Below are 18,220 nucleotides of genomic sequence, written 5' to 3'. Positions count from 1 at the left end.
CAACCCACCCTCCTTTGGTTTCCGTTTTTTTTTTTTTTAATTTCTTCTTTTTTTTTTTTACAGTGGGGGGTGGAAGATCTAGGGAAGAGGGAGGGAGCGATATTAGAAAACAACCAAAACGCAAAACAAAATTCTCATATTCTCTCTCTCTTTTTTTTCCTCCTTGTCTTTATCTGTAATTGCTTTTGGTCAATAAAAATCACTCCCTCCTTCCGCCACCACTTGTTGTTGTTGTTATTGTTGTTATGGTTGTTGTTGCTGCTGCTGCTACTACAGTAGTAGTTGTAGTTGGTTGCTTTTAGTGACTATTAACAGACTGGAGACCAAAACAGTTCGCTAATAATAGTTTGATGCATTTCATATATAATTCATTTTTTTTTTCGGGGGGGGGGGAGAGAACCGTTTCTTTTTTTTTTCTTTGTTATTGTTTTGTTTCGTATATTTTTGTTGTGGGGTGGGGGTGAATGAAGGGGAGTAGCTTTTATCATACATTTTAATTTTTTTTTGATAATTTCTTTTTACCATTTTTTTTTTTTGGTTTGCTTGTTTGTTTGTTTGGTTGGTTGATTTTGCTTTTATTTCTTTACTGGTCTTGGGATTTTTGGAAGGAAGAAAGGAAGGAAGGAAGGAAAAGCAAAAACCCCCAAAAAAGAAAAAAATATATATATTTAAAAAATACATATCAAAAAAAAAACAAACAAAGCTAGAACTCCCTCCCTCCCCTCTCTTCTTTGAAAAAAAAAAAAACAAAATGAAAAATACAGCTCTACTACCAAGAGAAAAAAAAATGAAAAATTTTCCAAAAATAAAAAAAAAAAGAAACTGTTGAAAAGTAGACAGAATGTACCAGAATTTCTTCTTGAATATCTTTTCTGTTTCAAGAAAAAAAAAAAAAAAAGCAGGGGAAAAAAAAAGCAAAATGGGAAAAAAAATGCCCCCTCCCCCCTCCACTCTCAATCCTCCCTCATCGTCACAAAATATTTCAAGAATGTTTTTTTGTTTTGTTTTCTTCTGTATGCTCAAAATTCCTCACTTTTCACAATAATAGATATGTTTATAAGTGTGTTTTTATATATATATATATATATATATCTGTGTGTGTGCATGTGTTGGTATGTGTGTTGACTTTCAATTTTTTGCCGTTAAATTTCACAAAATAAAAAAGACAAAAAAATGTTTAGTTTTTGGGGGGAAATTAAAATTTATCATTATGTGCATATATATGTGTGTGTGTATATGTGTACGTATGCATGCATATACCCATATATATATATATAAACATACACGTGTGTATGTGTGTGTATATGTATATACGTAGTTTGACAGAGAGAGATAGATAGATACATGCTACACACATATATACACACACACACAAGTACATATATTTATATTTATGGATACATACATACCTATATATATGCATATTTATAGATATATGCATACATATACATATATATATATATATTTATAGATATAAACATTATATATACACACACACACATATATATATGTATATTTAAAGATACGTACATATATATATATATACATATATATATATATATATATATATATATAATGATATACATTTTTTTTTCCATTTATTTTCTTAAAAATGATCCCCAAAAATACTATTGGTCAATGCTAGGCTGGAAGCAGGTGGACATGGGTCGGCCTTCTCCATCCCAATGTGTAGCGGTAACTTCCAAAATAGGACATTGTCCTACTAGAGGAATGAACCTGACCAGCGGCCAGTGGTAGTGAGAAACTCAGAGTGGCCTTCTCCCTTTTTCTTTTTTCAACAAGGGTGGCAGTCCAGCTGGAGCACCAGAATTTTGTTGTACAAAACACAGCAGCATCTTTGTCCTGCAATGGCCAATATTTACTTTCAATGGGGGTCGTTCTGACGTTGTTGTTTCTGAACTTCCAGAAGCTTCTTCAGTGGTGAGGGACCAGCAACAGACCAGAGAGACTGCAAGGAAAGCAATCAGAAAAGAAAATTTAAGACACGGTGATCTGGGTTCAACTGCTGACTTCTTGCTAAAAAGAAAAAGATAAAAAATTAGATTTTTGTCAGTGAACAGGTCGCGGTTTTAAAGCGACGAAAATATTTTGACAGATTAAACTTAAATGTTGAAGTGAATCGAACGGCTTTTGTGTGTTTCTTAAATGGCTTACAAACACCTTCCATGCTGCAATTGTTTTCGTTTTTTCAGCACACGATCTCAGATCAAGTCACTTGCTATGCGAGTACATCTCCAAAATCAACAATGTTTGGTACAAACAAAAAGGTAATATTTTGAATGCAATATAGCCATGTAAACAGCAGAAAGATTGTTGGATATTATTACTTTTATAAGGCAGAAAAAAAAGATGTTAACAAAAAGCCATATGATTGTCAGTTGACAACTTTTTTACCATCTTATAAGGGTAACAACACCCAGTCCTTCTGCTGTTTTTACGGCCATGCTGTGTTTAAAATATTACTTCCTTGGTTGTACAATACGATACACATTCAACGCTTCTAAAACCAACGTAAAAGGTTGTTTACTTATGTTGTTGTGACAATTTTGTTTTTTTTTGTTTCATTTTCAAACCAAACCAAAACAAAGAGAATCGTCTTACTTGGAGGTTTCCCTGGAATAAGTATGACGACGTAGCTCCTCCAGGAGGTCCTGCGGGCACTGGAGGAGGGGCAGCAGCAGCAGCAGCATTAGGTGGAGTAGACTGAAGAGGTGCAGGGGCAGGTGGTGAAGAACCCCAGTGGTCGTTGGCGGATGAAAAGGAGAAACCAAAGCCACTGGCAAAAGTCGGGGTCACCATGCTGGATTCGGTGCAGTAGGTCTCGGATAAAGGATCCGGTGAGTTGCGGATGCTACTTGCTTGCGATGAGAACGGAGATGATCCCAGACCTTCAAATAGAAATATAAAATAGATAAATGAAGGGAGAGGCGCAGGAGTGGCTGTGTGGTAAAAAGTTTGCTTCCCAGCTACATGGTTTTGGGTTCGATCCTATTGTGTCTTCTACTATGACCTCAGGCCAAGCAAAGCTTTGAGAGTTGATTGGGTAGTTGGAAACTAAAAGAAGCCCATCATGTGTGTATGTGCATATATATTTCATTTCATTTCATTTTATCTAGTTTCAGCTCACGAGCTGTGGCCATGCTGGGGCACCGCCATTCAGTGTTGCTACATGATTTTACTTCACGAATGCTTTTTAGCAATTGACATTTGGTGCATGAGAGAGTTTGATGCAGCTGCCCTCATCTGCACCTCCTGCCGTGAAGTTGGTTTATCTGGGACACCTGACAGGAAGAGGTCCAGCTTTATTTTAAAGACATCTGCATCCACCCCATGCAGGTCTCTCAGCTCCTTCGGGAGGATATTGAAGAGCTGTGGACCTCTGAAGCCGAAAACGGATGTTAAACGATGATGATGATGTTAGATCTGACCAGTATGAGCATAACATAGGCAGACTATCACAGTATCTTGTCCTACATCTTGATGGCAAATTTGGAGTCCTTGGCACTATGCAGTGGCGCCCAGTTCTAGTATTTGTATAACTCTCAATGCCAAAGTTTGGGACATTATATATATATATGTTAATAGAGTTAGAGGTTGGAATAACCATTTAAGGGCTAGAAGTATCCATTATATTACTGGTATAATTACCTATGTTAACCCTGGACATACATATGCAAGCACATTATGCCCATAGATTGTAGGTAATGACAAAGATAAACATGAGTTTATCAGGAATCAAATTTAAAGTAAACAGTTTCTGTGTGTGTATATATATATGTGTGTGTGTGTGTGTGTGTATCTGTCCTTGTAACTTAGTAGCTCAGCAAAAGAGATTGATAGAATAAGTACCAGGTTTAAAAAAAAAAAAAGCAATGTACAGGCCAACTCTGCAGAAGGATCAAAGATTAAGACAGCTATATTTGGAAAGTGGATCACATGATCAACCAGACTATCAGATGTTGTTATACATCACTGGGCACAATGCGCTTTACATTGTTTATGAAATGTTATACATTGCTGGTCACAATGCGCTTTACATTGTTTATGAGATGTTATACATTGCTGGTCACAATGCGCTTTACATTGTTTATGAAATGTTATACATTGCTGGTCACAATGCGCTTTACATTATTTATTAGATGTTGTACATTGCTGGTCACAATGCGCTTTACATGTTTTTTTTTTAAGCTTTCAAATGATGCCACCCTCTTGGCCAGGCAAGCAGGCCAACACTCCCTCTGACCAGGAGTACAATCTGTCGCAGAATTACCCATTTTTGCCAGCAGAGTGGACAGGAGCAGTGTGAAATGAAGTGTTTTGCTTAAAAACCCATCGCACTGCCCAGTCTGGGAAATGAACACACGATATCACGATTGTAAGTGCAACGCCCTAACCACTAAGGCCATGCATTTTCACATATTTGGAAAGTAATAACTTTCCCTCTCCAATAATGGCCCACCTGCCTTGCCTATCAGACATCTTACCCCTGTCCATCAGGCAATACCATGTGTGTGTGTGTGTGTGTGTTTTGTACTTACTCTTAGAATCTCCGGCAGCAGTGATATGGACTGACCAAGGTGAGGAACTAAACAGGGAGTAAGTACCAGGTTGTGAGTTCATTTCATGACTGGGACCTGACAGACATTCTCCTTCGGTACCAAGTAAACTGGAAAAGAGATACACAGACAGACATATTTATATATATATATATATATATATTATATATATATATATATATATATATATCAATGTTACATAATGATGATGGTGGTGGTGGTGGTGGTGATGTGTAGGAGTGCATGGTGGAAGTGGTGATGGTGTTGCTGACGAATGGTTGTGGTGGTAGTAGCAATAGTAATATTAGTATTAATAATAGTAGAGGTGGTGATAGGCGGCGAGCTGGCAGAAACGTTAGCATGCCGGGTGAAATGCTGAGTGGTATTTCGTCTGCCGTTACGTTCTGAGTTCAAATTCCGCCGAGGTCGACTTTGCCTTTCATCCTTTCGGGGTCGTTAAACTAAGTACCAGTTACACACTGGGGTCGATATAATCGACTTAATCCATTTGTCTGTCCTTGTTTGTCCCTTCTGTATTTAGCCCCTTGTGGGTAGTAAAGAAATAGGTGTTGCTGATGAATGGTTGTGGTGGTAGTAGCAATAGTAATATTAGTATTAATAACAGTAGTGGTTGTGGTGGTAGTAATGATTGTAGAAGTAGTGGTGGTGGTGGTGGTGGTTGTGATAGCAGTAATGTTAGTAAAATGCACTCATGACAGTGCCTCATGATAAGCAACTTGTGCAAGTGCCACATATGAGCACCTGTGTCAGTGCCACATACAAAAGCACCCGGCACACTCTGCAAAGTGGTTGGTGTCGGAGAAAGGCATCCAGCTGCAAAAACCATGCCAAAACAGACAATTGGAGCCTGGCGCAGCTCTCCGGCCTTGCCAGCTCCTGTCAAACCATCCAACCCATGCCAGCATGGAAAAACAGACGTATGATAATGATGATGACTAGTAGTAGTGGTTGTGGTGATGGTTGTGTGAAGCATCAGGTCACCACTGATTCAACTGACCAATACAGCACACGAGTGGTCAGCTAACGACTAAGTGCCATAGAAGAAACCCTGGCTGTCTCTGTACAAAGACTGGACCTTGAAATACAACATTTAGGGATCAATCAGATGGAATGGTAGAGTCTGTATGTCAGAAGGTTTAAGACCGTAAGAAAGGTGGGTCAAGTGGAGATTGTCAGACCATGAGAGTTGCCGTCATTCTGCACCCATTGCACCCGTTGTGCATCTCAGTCGGCGCAGTGTTTGGGATGAATGCAACAACGGATAACATGATTGCTTTCTTGGTGGGGGGGGGAGTGCATTTCTGTGGCCGGGTGTGAGAAAAAAACATTGTTGGTTGTTGGTATGGTGTTGTACGTGTGTCTGAAATGAACAAGAGTGGGAGAAGGAAGGGGGGAAAAAAACAAGGAGAGACTCTGTGTGGGGGGGGTTGTGTGTGAGTGTTTGTGTGTGTGAGTGTTTGTGTGTGTGTGTGAGTGTGTGTATGTGTGAGTTTGTGTATGAGTGTGTTTGTGTGTGAGTGTGTTTGTGTGTGAGTGTCTGTGTGTGAGTGAGTTTGTTTGTGTGAATGTGCTTGTGTGTGTTTGTGTCTGTGTGTGTTTGTGTGTGTGTGAGTGTTTGTGTGTGTGTGTGTGAGTGTTTGTGTGTGTGTGTGTGTGTGAGTGTTTGTGTGTGTGTGAGTGTGTGTGTCTGTGTGAGTGTGTGTGTCTGTGTGAGTGTGTGTGTCTGTGTGAGTGTGTGTGTGAGTGTGTGTGTATGTATACTTGAGATGGTGTTGTAGATGTGTCTGGACTGAATGGAGGAGAGACAGAGAGAAAAAGAAAGAGTGAGAAAGAAAGAAGAGACAGTGTGTGTGTGTGTGTGTGTGCACATGTAGCCAAGATGGTGTTGCAGGTGTGTCTGAATTAAGAGTGTGTGGAGAGGGAGAGGGTGTAAGTGTGTGTGCTGTTGGGATAGTGTTACAGGTGTGTTTGGACTGAATGGGTGTAGGCAGGGGGGGAGGAGTAGGAGAAGAAAGAGTGCGCATGCACACTACTCACCTTTTCTCTGATGCTGCTAAGGGACTGTCAGGTTTTGGAACTCCCTAATAAAATCAGAAAATAAAAGGCGATTAATAAGAGACAGTGATGATACTTATAGTAATTAGTTATGATGATGATGATGGCTTACCTAACCCAACCTAGTACCTTGTTGATAATTAGCAATCCTGAAGACATAGAAATCAACACTTTTCTTACCACCCTACCTCTCACCACACCTCTGACTACAAACACACACACACACACCGTGGTCGTTTCCGCTATAGATTTATAGAAAATCTGTCTCTCAAGAGGATATTGCACGTCCTCCCATGTGACCACACTGGATTCCTTACTTCCCAGTCAGTCCAAATCACTTAACTATGTTGCTATACAACTGTAGTGACGTCATTTTCCAGTGTGCGTGTGTGGGGCTGGAACCTTCTGCAAAGGTCTAAGGAAGTTCCCTCATGCACATGCGCTAGAGACTGGGGAAGAAAATTCTATCGTGTTCCTTGTTAGCGTCGTTGACTTGAGACACGGCTATTGAAGAGGAAGGACGTGTTAAACGTGTGATCAGCCATTCTCCTGTCCCAGACGCTTAGGATTTGACCTGCTCTGTTGCTGCTGAATTTGTTGTAAGAATCTTACAAATGTTAAAATTCAGCCTTGCTATATTGAACAAGTGGATACCAAATAACAACGTGCTTCATTGTAAATAGAGAATAAAGATTCATATATATTTTAAAGTTGCGTTTTGTTCCTGACTGGTAGTTTCTGGAAACAAAAAGAAAGGAAATTGTGCTGCACCCAAGAAGTGTAAAGAATCAACCAGTTCCCTTTACACAACAAACAGTCAGTCAGTGTGTGGGGAGATCCTGGTTCCCTACCTACACACAGCCCTACAATATCTGAATATTTTTTTTTGTTCATTTACCAGCAATCATTACTCTTGTGCTGTATATGAAACTATTTTTTTGCTCAGGAGCCTAGGTGGAGTTTAAAGTTAGACACAGGGGGCCCAGGTCTGAGAGGGTTCACCCGTTAGCATTTAGATGGCTGTCAAATGTAATGCTTAATTTATTTACATTGTTTTGAATAGACAATGCATTATCTTGTAGCTTCAAGATTTGGATGGGATTGCTTGTTTTTAGAATGACATTGTAGGATATGTGTGAAAGCACCAACCGATTGTGGCCACTGCCAGCCTCCCCTGGCACCGTAAAAAAGCACCCCTACAACGGATTTGGTGGTTAGGAGCATCCACTGTAGAAACATTGCCAGATTCAGACTGGAGCTGGTGCAGCCTCCTGGCTTCCCAGACCCTGGTCGAACCATCCAACCCGTGCTAGCATGGAAAACGGATGTTAAACAATGATGATGATGATGATGTTAGATCTGACCAGTATGAGCATAAAATAGGTAGACTATTTGGGCTGGATATGGCCAGATTAAATGCTAAAGGGTTGAACATAAAACATTCATATTTAGGTGAGTTTCCACTTACTTCAGCGTGTCCTTGGAAGGGTTTCGAAGAAGCTAGAAAATCAAGCTGGCTGGGTTTAGGTGGCTACAAATGAGAAAAATACACAGAAATTAGTTATACAGAATTAATTTAGATTATATAAAAAAATTTTCTTAATAAAGTTTTAAACCTATTTTTATTTATCATTATTTTTTTGAAGGGAAGGGCATATAAGGAGTGGCTAATCATTGGAGACAAGCATTTCATCGCCATCACCATCATTTTAACATCCACTCTTAAACGCTTAACTTGTTGCGGCAGATTTTTTATGGATGGCTGCTCTTCCTGTCACCAATCCTCACCTATTTCCTTCATGGTCAGACATGTTTTCAGGGAAGATTGGAAACAAAGGACACTGCCTGTATGATGGTGACACTTGTTTACAACAACCATGTGGCGACAAGACAAGGAGACGTGTATGTATGACAGGCTTCTTTCAGTTTCCATCTACAAAATCCACTCACAAGGCTTTGGTTTGGCTCAGGGTTATAGTAGAAGACACTTGCTCAAAGTGCTTTGCAGTGGGACTGAACGCAGAACCATGTGGTTTGGAAGTGAGCTAAGCCACACAATTTTGGATGTAAAGTGGATCATGTCTTTATAGTTCAATTACACATCTTTATAGCTAGATATGGTCGTAAACAAAATGAGGAAAGAATGGGGAGAGCTCACTAAGGGAAGATAAACAAGGCAGACACATTGTGAATAAGACAGCAGTAGATAGACAGACAGATAACAAGAAAGGAGGAGGAGGAGAGAGACAGAAAAAAAGAGTGAGAGCGCAGATGTGAAGGACAGACAGATAGACAGAGCAAATGAATGATAGATAGAGAAGTAGGTGTATGTAGGTAGATAGAAAGGCAGACAGAGAGGTAGATAGATAGATAGATAGATAGAGAGATAGATAGATAGATAGAGAGATAGATAGATAGATAGATAGACAGACAGACAGAGAGGTAGATAGATAGATAGATATATAGGTAGATATATAAGTAGATAGACCGATAGGTAGATAGACCAATAGGTAGATAGACAGATAGGTAAATAGACAGATAGGTAAATAAACAGATAGGTAAATAGACAGATAGGTAAATAGACCGATAGGTAGATAGATAGATAGGTAGATAGATAGATAGGTAGATAGATAGATAGGTAGGTAGACAGACCGATAGGTAGATAGACCGATAGGTAGATAGACCGATAGGTAGATAGACCGATAGGTAGATAGACCGATAGGTAGATAGACAGATAGGTAAATAGACAGATAGGTAAATAGACAGATAGGTAGGTAGATAGATAGGTAGACAGATTGATAGATAGAGAGAAAAAGGCAAACAGACAGAGATAGATAAGAACTGGTTAAAACTAACCTGAATAGCAACTAAATGAGAGAAACCACCCAAGATGTCTGAAGGATCAGTAGTGAAGTCATCACACGGTTGTTGAAGCTCGCTATGTTCCATGTCCTCAGTGGGAGAACAACCCTCAGCTAGAGATAGGGCTAAACTTTGTGACAATGAGTTCAGCAATGACTTGTTTAGAGTGTCTGGGTGCACTTGACTCTGTGCTACTGCTGATGTTGCTGCTGGTTGCCCCAAACCTTGCTGCTGCTGTGGAGAAGGGTTCTGTTGAGGTCCACTCAATGGACCCCCAATGGGTGATGGCGTCGACTTCTGGCATTGCATACTGCTAGACGACTTCTGCCCTTTCAGGGTTTCGCCAGCCGAAGGGCCGAAAGCCTGTGGGTAGTGAGGAGGAGCAGGCGGCCCAGGTGGAGAAGGTTGGTTTGTAAAATTCAGGAACTGGTGATTACTCAAGGGTCCCCCACTGTTTGCAGACTGAGTGGGAACTGCAGCAGGGAACTTTGATGATGGCGGCAAGAATGACTGAGAGGAAGGGAAGTTCTGTGCCAGTGTGGGGACTTGGGCTGGACCAGTGACAGCAGTAGACTGAACAGTAGAAGAGAGAGGGGTCTGTTGGGGTGGAGGCGGGGGTGGACCTGGCTGTGGAGCTCTGACTATGCCTGCGGTTGAATAGGGGTTCGGGGCGGTCGAGTTGACCACGGTTGCATTCGAGTACGGTGAGTTATCAGGGGGCTGCGATTGCGCGGGTAAATGTGCTCCGGCAGTGAGAGCAATGCGGTTCAGGTGACTGGTGGTGCCAGGGTAGCGTTCGTTCAACCCGCTTTGCATTTGAGGCGGTTGGGTTGTTTGATGTGGCAGGAAAGGACCTCTTCTCGGAAACTGAGTCTGGTTGACGGAAGGGTAGGATTGCTGCGGAGCTTGTTGAGTATGCAGTTGCTGCTGCTGCTGTTGTTGCTGCTGTTGCTGCTGCAGTTGCTGCTGTTGCTGTAGCCGAACGTTTGCCGAAGACAAAGCGATGTGGGAAGGAAATGATGGACTCGGGCCTCTATACTGAAGTGATGAGGAAAACTGGTTCGTGTTGACGCTGTTCGGGGTGGGAGATGGGGGCAGAAGGTCCAGAGGTAGAGGGGAGGGAGCTGTCGGGTGTGGGGCAACATTGGCTTTGCTTACAGACTGCGGCGTGGGAGCTATGGAGACTGGGCGGTTGCCACCAGGTTTCATGAACTGGGGATCGGTAGTCGGAACACCAAGTAAGTAACGGTGAGGGTTTATGTTGCACACTTTGCTCTGGTTATCGGTTGGAATTTTCATCTGAAATTGAAGAGAAAACCAAAGAGACACCATTAAATCACATCTCATATAGCACCAGATTTAATAGGTAAGTTGCACATTCTATCATGTAACAATATTATTATCTCATAATCCCTTTTCTGTCATATATTGCCATATTTAACCATTAAACCAGATTGATCTAACATACTGAACCATGAAATCAAGTTCTATTACAAAACAGACAGTAAACCACATGCCCTAACATGTAGCACTACATTCTATCATGTGGTACCATGTTCTATCATATAGCATTATGTTCTATCATGGGAAAATATGTTTAATCCTTTTAACATCCATACTTTGAACAAATATAATACTTATTTATTCACATTGTTTTGAATTAATCATGCATTATGTTGCAGCATTCAGATTTCAATGATGTGATTGTGTATTTTTAGAATGCCATTATAGAGTAGGTGTGAGATTGGGACATGCATAACCCTTTCATTACCAACCTGGCCGAAACCGCCTCTGGCTCTGTAGTACAAATGCCTTGTTTTCTTAATTTTTCAATTAAAACCTTTCACCAAACCTTAGTCACAATTTATGTTCCTAACACTAGCTTAATGGTAATTAAGTTATTTTACTAAATTCTTTGTTATATTTAAAATTAATGGAAAGAAACACAGAGCATCTCAAAATAAATACGGTAACGAAAGGGTTAAGCATAAAACACATAGAATATTTTGGCAAGTTATGGCCAGTTTAGACACTTGAGAATTAAACCATTAGCCTCTATCTTATCTCATGCAGCACCATGTTTAACTATAGCACTACAGATTGGCTCAACATGTTGACATCAGCTTTGGCACTTTCTTCATGTAAAAAGTCATCATAAATAACAGATGCAGTTGTAGCATGGCCAGTGCTTGGTTGGAGGATGAAAGAAATGGCTGACAGACCAACAAAAGGCCACACTGAAGAAGAATGATTTTAACCCCCTTTAAATGTGGAAGATTGAAAGAACAGGAGGGGGAATGCACTCAACAACACTAAAACCAGGAAGAAGCAAACGTGCATTATTTTTTTGTATGTATGTATGTGTATGTGGGGGGGCACTCCGTCAGTTATGACAACGAGGGTTCCAGTTGATCGATTAATGGAACAGCCTGCTCATGAAATTAACGTGTAAGTGGCTGAGCACTCCACAGACGTGTGTACCCTAAACGTAGTTCTTGGGGAGATTCAGTGTGATACAGAGTGTGACTGGGCTGACCCCTTTGAAATACAGGTATAACAGGAAGAAAGAACGAGAGAAAGTTGTGGTGAAAGAGTACAGTAGGGTTCACCACCACCCTCCGTTAGAGGAACTTTAGATGTTTTTGCTCAATAAACACTCACAACGCCCAGTTTGGGAATCGAATATATATATATATATATATACACACACACACACACACACACACTCTAGCACTCTAGTACTTATATGCACCAATAGTAACTGAGACTGCAGGACCCCTGGACTGGTGGTACATAAAAAGCACTATCCGACTCGTGGCCGATGCCAGCGCTGCCTCGACTGGCTTCCGTGCCGGTGGCACGTAAATTGCACCAGTCCGACCGTGGCCGTTGCCAGCCTCGCCTGGCACCTGTGCGGGTGGCACGTAAAAAGCATCCACTACACTCACAGAGTGGTTGGCGTTAGGAAGGGCATCCAGCTGTAGAAACATTGCCAGATAAGACTGGAGCCTGGTGCAGCCTTCTGGCTTCCCAGATCCCTGGTCAAACCGTCCAACCCATGCTAGCATGGAGAACGGACGTTAAACGATGATGATGACTGCAACTTCAAAAATTAGGATGTCTAACACTGTGTAACAAAATTTATATATAGATATATTTTTGTCTTTGGTCAGTAAGTGCTATTTCCTATTTTGCTTCTATTTAGAAACCAAAGGAAATCAATACTATTCCCTTCGAACTTTGCTTTTGTGACCTGAACATCAATGTTTTGGAACTGACCTATTTTCTATTATATTTCAGACAGATTCAGCTCCGAGTTACTGAATTTCAGAAATATCATTATAGCAAATATTCTGCTCAATACCACAGATTTGCTTGTCAGTTGCCTGGCCTTTACCACTTGAGTAATTTCTCTTAGTGGCTGACAATATATGTTCATGATATCTGATCACGAGCAAGAGTAATGGGGGAGCATTATAGCCATGTGTTGAAAGGGATTCTTTGGGGTTTGAATGTAACAAAAGCAAAGTTTGAAGGAAATATTAAGCATTTTTCATACTTTCTTGGGGTAAGCAAATAGAAAATAACAGTTGCTACCCAGGGACAAAAATTATGTTGCACAATGCAATCAATGAACTATAACCTGTTGTTAATCATCATCATCATCATTGTTTAACGTCCGTTTTCCACGCTAGCATGGGTTGGACGGTTCAACTGAGGTCTGGGAAGCCAGAATGCTGCACCAGGCCCAGTCTGATCTGGCAGTGTTTCTATGGCTGGATGCCCTTCCTAATGCCAACCACTCTGTGAGTGTAGTGGGTGCTTTTTACGTGCCACCAGCACAGGTGTCAGACGAGGCTGGCAAACGGCCACGATCGGATGGTGCTTTTTACGTGCCACCGGCACAGAAGCCAATCGGGGCACCGGCACTGGTATCACAGCTGCAATTTCCATTGATGTTGATCAATTTCGATGAGCATGCCAAGCAAAATGCTCAGCAGCATCTCTTCTGATTTTACGTTGCAAGTTCAAATGCTATGGAGGTCAATTTTGTTTTTCATCCTTTTGGGGGCCAATGTAATCATTCCCAACTCCTCCCAAAATTGCTGACCTTGTGTCAAAATCAGGAAGAATTAATGAAACTAAGTAGCTTCCATTGCTTGTCGTACTATTATAAATTGGGTCTCGCTCCGAGGCCCTCTTCTGGTTTGTAACAAGAACAACACATGTTTAATAAATGGTAAATAAAACCCAAGAAAGGAAAACTAGTAGTAGTATGTTGGTCACTTTAACCCTTTAGATTATTCTATCAAACATAATGCCTATTGATTCCCATTGATTTGAATTAATCATGCATTATCTCATATCTTCCAGATCTTGATGGTGTAATTACTTAATGTAGAATAACATTGTAGGGTAGGTGTGAGAGCCTGGATCTGGTCAGTTTGAACATAAAACAGATTAACTATTTTGGCCGGATATGGCCGGTTTAAATACTAAAGGGTTAAGGCACCAAACTGGCAGAACTGTAAACATAGTGGGCAAAATGCATAGCGGCATTTTGCCCATCTTTGTGCTTTGAGTCCAAATTCCTCCAAGGTTGACTTTGCCTTTCATTCATTTGGAGTAACAAGTACCAGTGGAATGCTGGAGTCAGTGTAACCAAGTTGCACCCTCACTGCACAATTGCTGGCCTTGTGCCAAAATTTGAAATCAATATAGGTTGCAATCACTAAAAGACTCCACAAAGAATGACATTATTGAATTTGATGAACAACTGCAAGCAAAAGTGTGTGTGTGTGTGTGTGTGTGTGTGATAAGTTTAGAAGGAAACGAAGCAGACTTGCTCTGACAGATGAGTAATTCTAACATACATGAACGATGAAGCACAAATGGGTTGAGAGACTGAACAAGCGAGTATAAGGGCAATCAGCTGGAGATAGCGTGTAGGAGGGGAGACTTGGGACAAGCACAGATATGTGATGTGCATGAAAGAGGACAGTTGTGCAAAGAAGTGATCCGAGTGGAAGGAGCTCACGAAAGAGAAAGTGAAAGTAAAAGAATTAACGAGGACTGGTCTCATGAAGCAGGGGCCACAACAGGGGGTGGGGGTGAGATGCTGTGTGTATACAAGCATAGAAAACACATGAAATTATAATGATACTGTGTCTTTTTTTTTTTGGCTTATGTTTTTTTTTTTGTTCTTTCAATCAGTGGATTTCACTCGTGGTGGGACACTGCACCCTTTTATATTTTAGCTGATACTAACAACCCCAGTACTTATATTCAGACTGACATATATTAGACCCTGCTTGTTAAACTTCTAAGTTACAGGACATAAAAAAACAACACAAATATAAACAATACCAGTTTTCAGACCCAAAACAAACAAACACACACACACACACACACATGCACAGAATTTTTGCACATTTTCCTAGGAGCAGGCTGTATGATTAGAGGTTTACTTTCCAACCAAATGGTTCCTGGCTCAGTCCCACTGCATGGCACCTTGGGCAAGTGTCTTTATACTATAGCTTTGGGCTAACCAAAGCCTTGTGAATGGATCTGACAAACAGAAACTGAAAGAAACCCTATATATATATATATATTATATATATATATATATAAACCTATATGTGTGCATCTTTGTGATGTGTTTGTCACTCGGCCCCCACCACTTGACAACCCGTGTTGGTGTGTTTACATCCCTGTAACTTAGCAGTTTGGCAAAAGAGACTGAAAGAATAGGTACCAGGCTTTAAAAAAATAAATACTGGAGCCACTTCAACTGACTAAAATTCTTCAAAGCAGTGCCCCAGCATGGCCTGCCATCTAATGACTGAAACAAGATAAAAGAGATACCCAACCACATGGTTCCAGGTTCAGTCTCACTGGTGGCACCTTGGGCAAGTGTCTTCTACTATAGCCTTGGGCCGACCAAAGCCTTGTGAGTGGATTTGGTAGATGGAAACTGAAAGAAGCCTGTAGTGTGTGTATATATATATATATATATACATGGGATGGAGCCAGCCTACGTATGCATACCTTCCCTTCTTGGGACACAAAACTCTACTTGTGAAGACCTGTTGAGGCAAGTGAGGATCAGAATCGAAATCGATCAATGGAAATTGCAGATGTGTTACCAGTGCCGGTGGCATATAAGAGAACCATCCGTTCGTGACCGTTGCCAGCGCCGCCCCGACTGGCCTCATGCCGGTGGCACGTAAAAAGCACCATCCGTTCGTGTCCATTGCCAGCCTCGCCTGGCCCCCGTGCCGGTGGCACATAAAAAGCACCATCCGTTCGTGGCCGTTTGCCAGCTCTGTCTGGCACCTGTGCGGGTGGCATGTAAAAAGCACCCACTACACTCACGGAGTGGTTGGCGTTAGGAAGGGCATCCAGCCGTAGAAACACTGCCAGATCTGACTAGGCCTGATGAAGCCTTCTGGCTTCACAGACCCCAGTTGAACTGTCCAATCCATGCTAGCATGGAAAACGGACACTAAACGATGATGATGATATATATATATATATAATATATATATATATATATATATATATATATATGTTATTTATGTATTGGTTTATGTCTATCACTGTTTGGGTTGCATAATAGTGGTTTTATCTCTAATTCATATTTTTTTATATATATATATATATATATATATATATATATGTGCGTATGCATGTGTATATATGTAAATGTGTGAGTGTGTATTGTGGCATCTCCTGTTACAGACAACAGACAGGGGCTCTGCACTTTCTTGCTGAACAACCTGCACAGTGCTGTGCATTAGCTCACTTCTTCCCTAAAACTGGCATTACCTGCACAAGTGCACACTGTGCAGTATGTCAGGTGCTAAAGTGGTCGCAGAGCAAGGCAAGACGAAGCGTTTTGCTCAAGAACACAATGCACAATTGTGAGGGCAACACCCTAACCATACAGCCATGGATTCTCACACACACACACATACACACACATACACACACACACACACATAGATATATACACATATTCAGTAATTAATTTATTAGCCCTGCAATTCCTGCTTGTATGGGTTGTTTTCTTTAAGGTAAACTAGTATCTGCAAGATACTAGTATCTACTGAGGAATTGGCTTGGATTTATAAATGTCATCTTATCTCTTTTTTCTGTCTGCTTTCTTGTACCTCTCTCCCTCTTGCTGGGTAACCATGTACCTCCTGTTTCTGCCTCTGTATTTTCTGTCACGCTCTAACTTTTCAACATCTGACACACCAATCACCTCCTCCGATGCCCTCTCGGTTTATGCCTCACTCACACTCTAACCTTTCATCCTCTGACACAAGTTCCCCACTCAAAATTCCTTGTTTTGCAAGTTACATGGTGACCCTGCCAGTGCTGGTGCTGTATAAAAAGCATCCAGCCCACACTGTAAAGTGGTTGGCATTTGGAAGGGCATCCAGCTGTTAAAATCATGCCAAAACTAACCTTGCCTGTGCTAGTGTCACATACAAAGCACTGAGTCCACTCTGCAAAGTGGATGTTAGAAAGGGCATCCCGCTGTAAAACCCTTGCCAAAACAGATACAGTTGCCTGGGGTAGTCTTCAACCTGGCTGGCTCCTGTCAACAATCCTACCCATGCATGCATGGAAGATGGATGTTAAATGATGACAATGTTATATATATATTACTGCGTCGCCTTACTAGCACTTGTGCTGGTGGCACATGAAACATTCGAGCCAGGTCCCCACCAGTGCCGCTGGACTGGCTCCTGTGCAGGTGGCACATAAAAAGCACCATTTGGGCATGGCCGTTGCCAGTACCACCAAACTGGCCTTTGTGCCAGTGGCACGTAAAAGCACCCACAACACTCTCGGAGTGGTTGGCGTTAGGAAGGGCATCCAGCTGTAGAAACTCTGCCAGATCAGATTGGAGTCTGGTTCGCCAGACCTCAGTCAAATCGTCCAACCCATGCTAGCATGGAAAGCGGACATTAAAAGATGATGATGATATATATATGTATGTATGTATATATATATATATATATATATAGTGACGTATATTTGCCATTTGAATATGACTAACCCCTAAGGGTGGATGCTACTGTGGTTTGTAGCCCCAGGAGGACACCTCCTCCAGCTGGCTATAGACACACTTTCTGTGCCTGAAACTCGAGTCCGTGTGTATCATAAGTTGAAGACGGGAAGGATGGCTTCCCTTTGCAAATACTGATAGGGCACAGAAAGTGTGTCTATAGCCAGCTGGAGGAGGTGTCCTCCTGGGGCTACAAACCACAGTAGCATCCACCCTTAGGGGTTAGCCATATTCAAATGGCAAATATACATCACGATGTGTTGCTGCTACTGTTTATAACTCGCTCTGAGATTTATCATTATATATATATATATATATATATATATATATATCTGGCGTCCTCCACAGCAGAAGTCTTAATGTCACTCTCCACTGCTGAAGAGGATTGGCTTGCAAGAGCACTGTGTTGGTGCCATGTAAAAAGCATCCAGCTCACTCGGTAAAGTGGTTGGTATCAGGAAGGGCATCCAGCCATAGAAACCATGCCAAATAAGAGTGGAATCTGGTGCAACTCTCCTGCTTGCCAGCTCTGGTCAAACAGTCCAACCCATGCCAGCATGGAAAATGGACATTAAATGATGGTGATTTTATTTTATTTTATATATATATATATATATATATATAG

General features: G+C 41.4%; 1 protein-coding gene across 3 annotated transcripts in view; it reads right to left on the bottom strand.

Annotated features, from left to right (window-relative positions):
- Window positions 1-828: 828 nt before the first annotated feature.
- LOC115223211 (protein SMG7) overlaps window positions 829-18,220 on the bottom strand; it is a 174,891-nt gene continuing 157,499 nt past the window's right edge. For all 3 annotated transcript variants that reach the window (XM_029793686.2, XM_029793685.2, XM_029793684.2), the window contains 7 exons: window positions 9,510-10,814; window positions 8,122-8,184; window positions 6,636-6,679; window positions 4,560-4,687; window positions 2,623-2,909; window positions 1,497-1,969; window positions 829-1,092 (listed from right to left, as the gene is read on the bottom strand). In XM_029793686.2, the coding sequence (XP_029649546.1) occupies window positions 1,886-1,969; window positions 2,623-2,909; window positions 4,560-4,687; window positions 6,636-6,679; window positions 8,122-8,184; window positions 9,510-10,814 (1,911 nt within the window). In that variant the 3' untranslated portion in view covers window positions 829-1,092; window positions 1,497-1,885. The remainder of the gene's footprint in view (window positions 1,093-1,496; window positions 1,970-2,622; window positions 2,910-4,559; window positions 4,688-6,635; window positions 6,680-8,121; window positions 8,185-9,509; window positions 10,815-18,220) is intronic.

This window comes from Octopus sinensis, linkage group LG22 (genome assembly GCF_006345805.1).
Source record: "Octopus sinensis linkage group LG22, ASM634580v1, whole genome shotgun sequence".
NCBI classification, from domain to species: domain Eukaryota; kingdom Metazoa; phylum Mollusca; class Cephalopoda; order Octopoda; family Octopodidae; genus Octopus; species Octopus sinensis.
The sequence above is the reverse complement of the archived record's forward strand: the minus strand, read 5'-3'. Positions and strand labels throughout refer to the sequence as shown.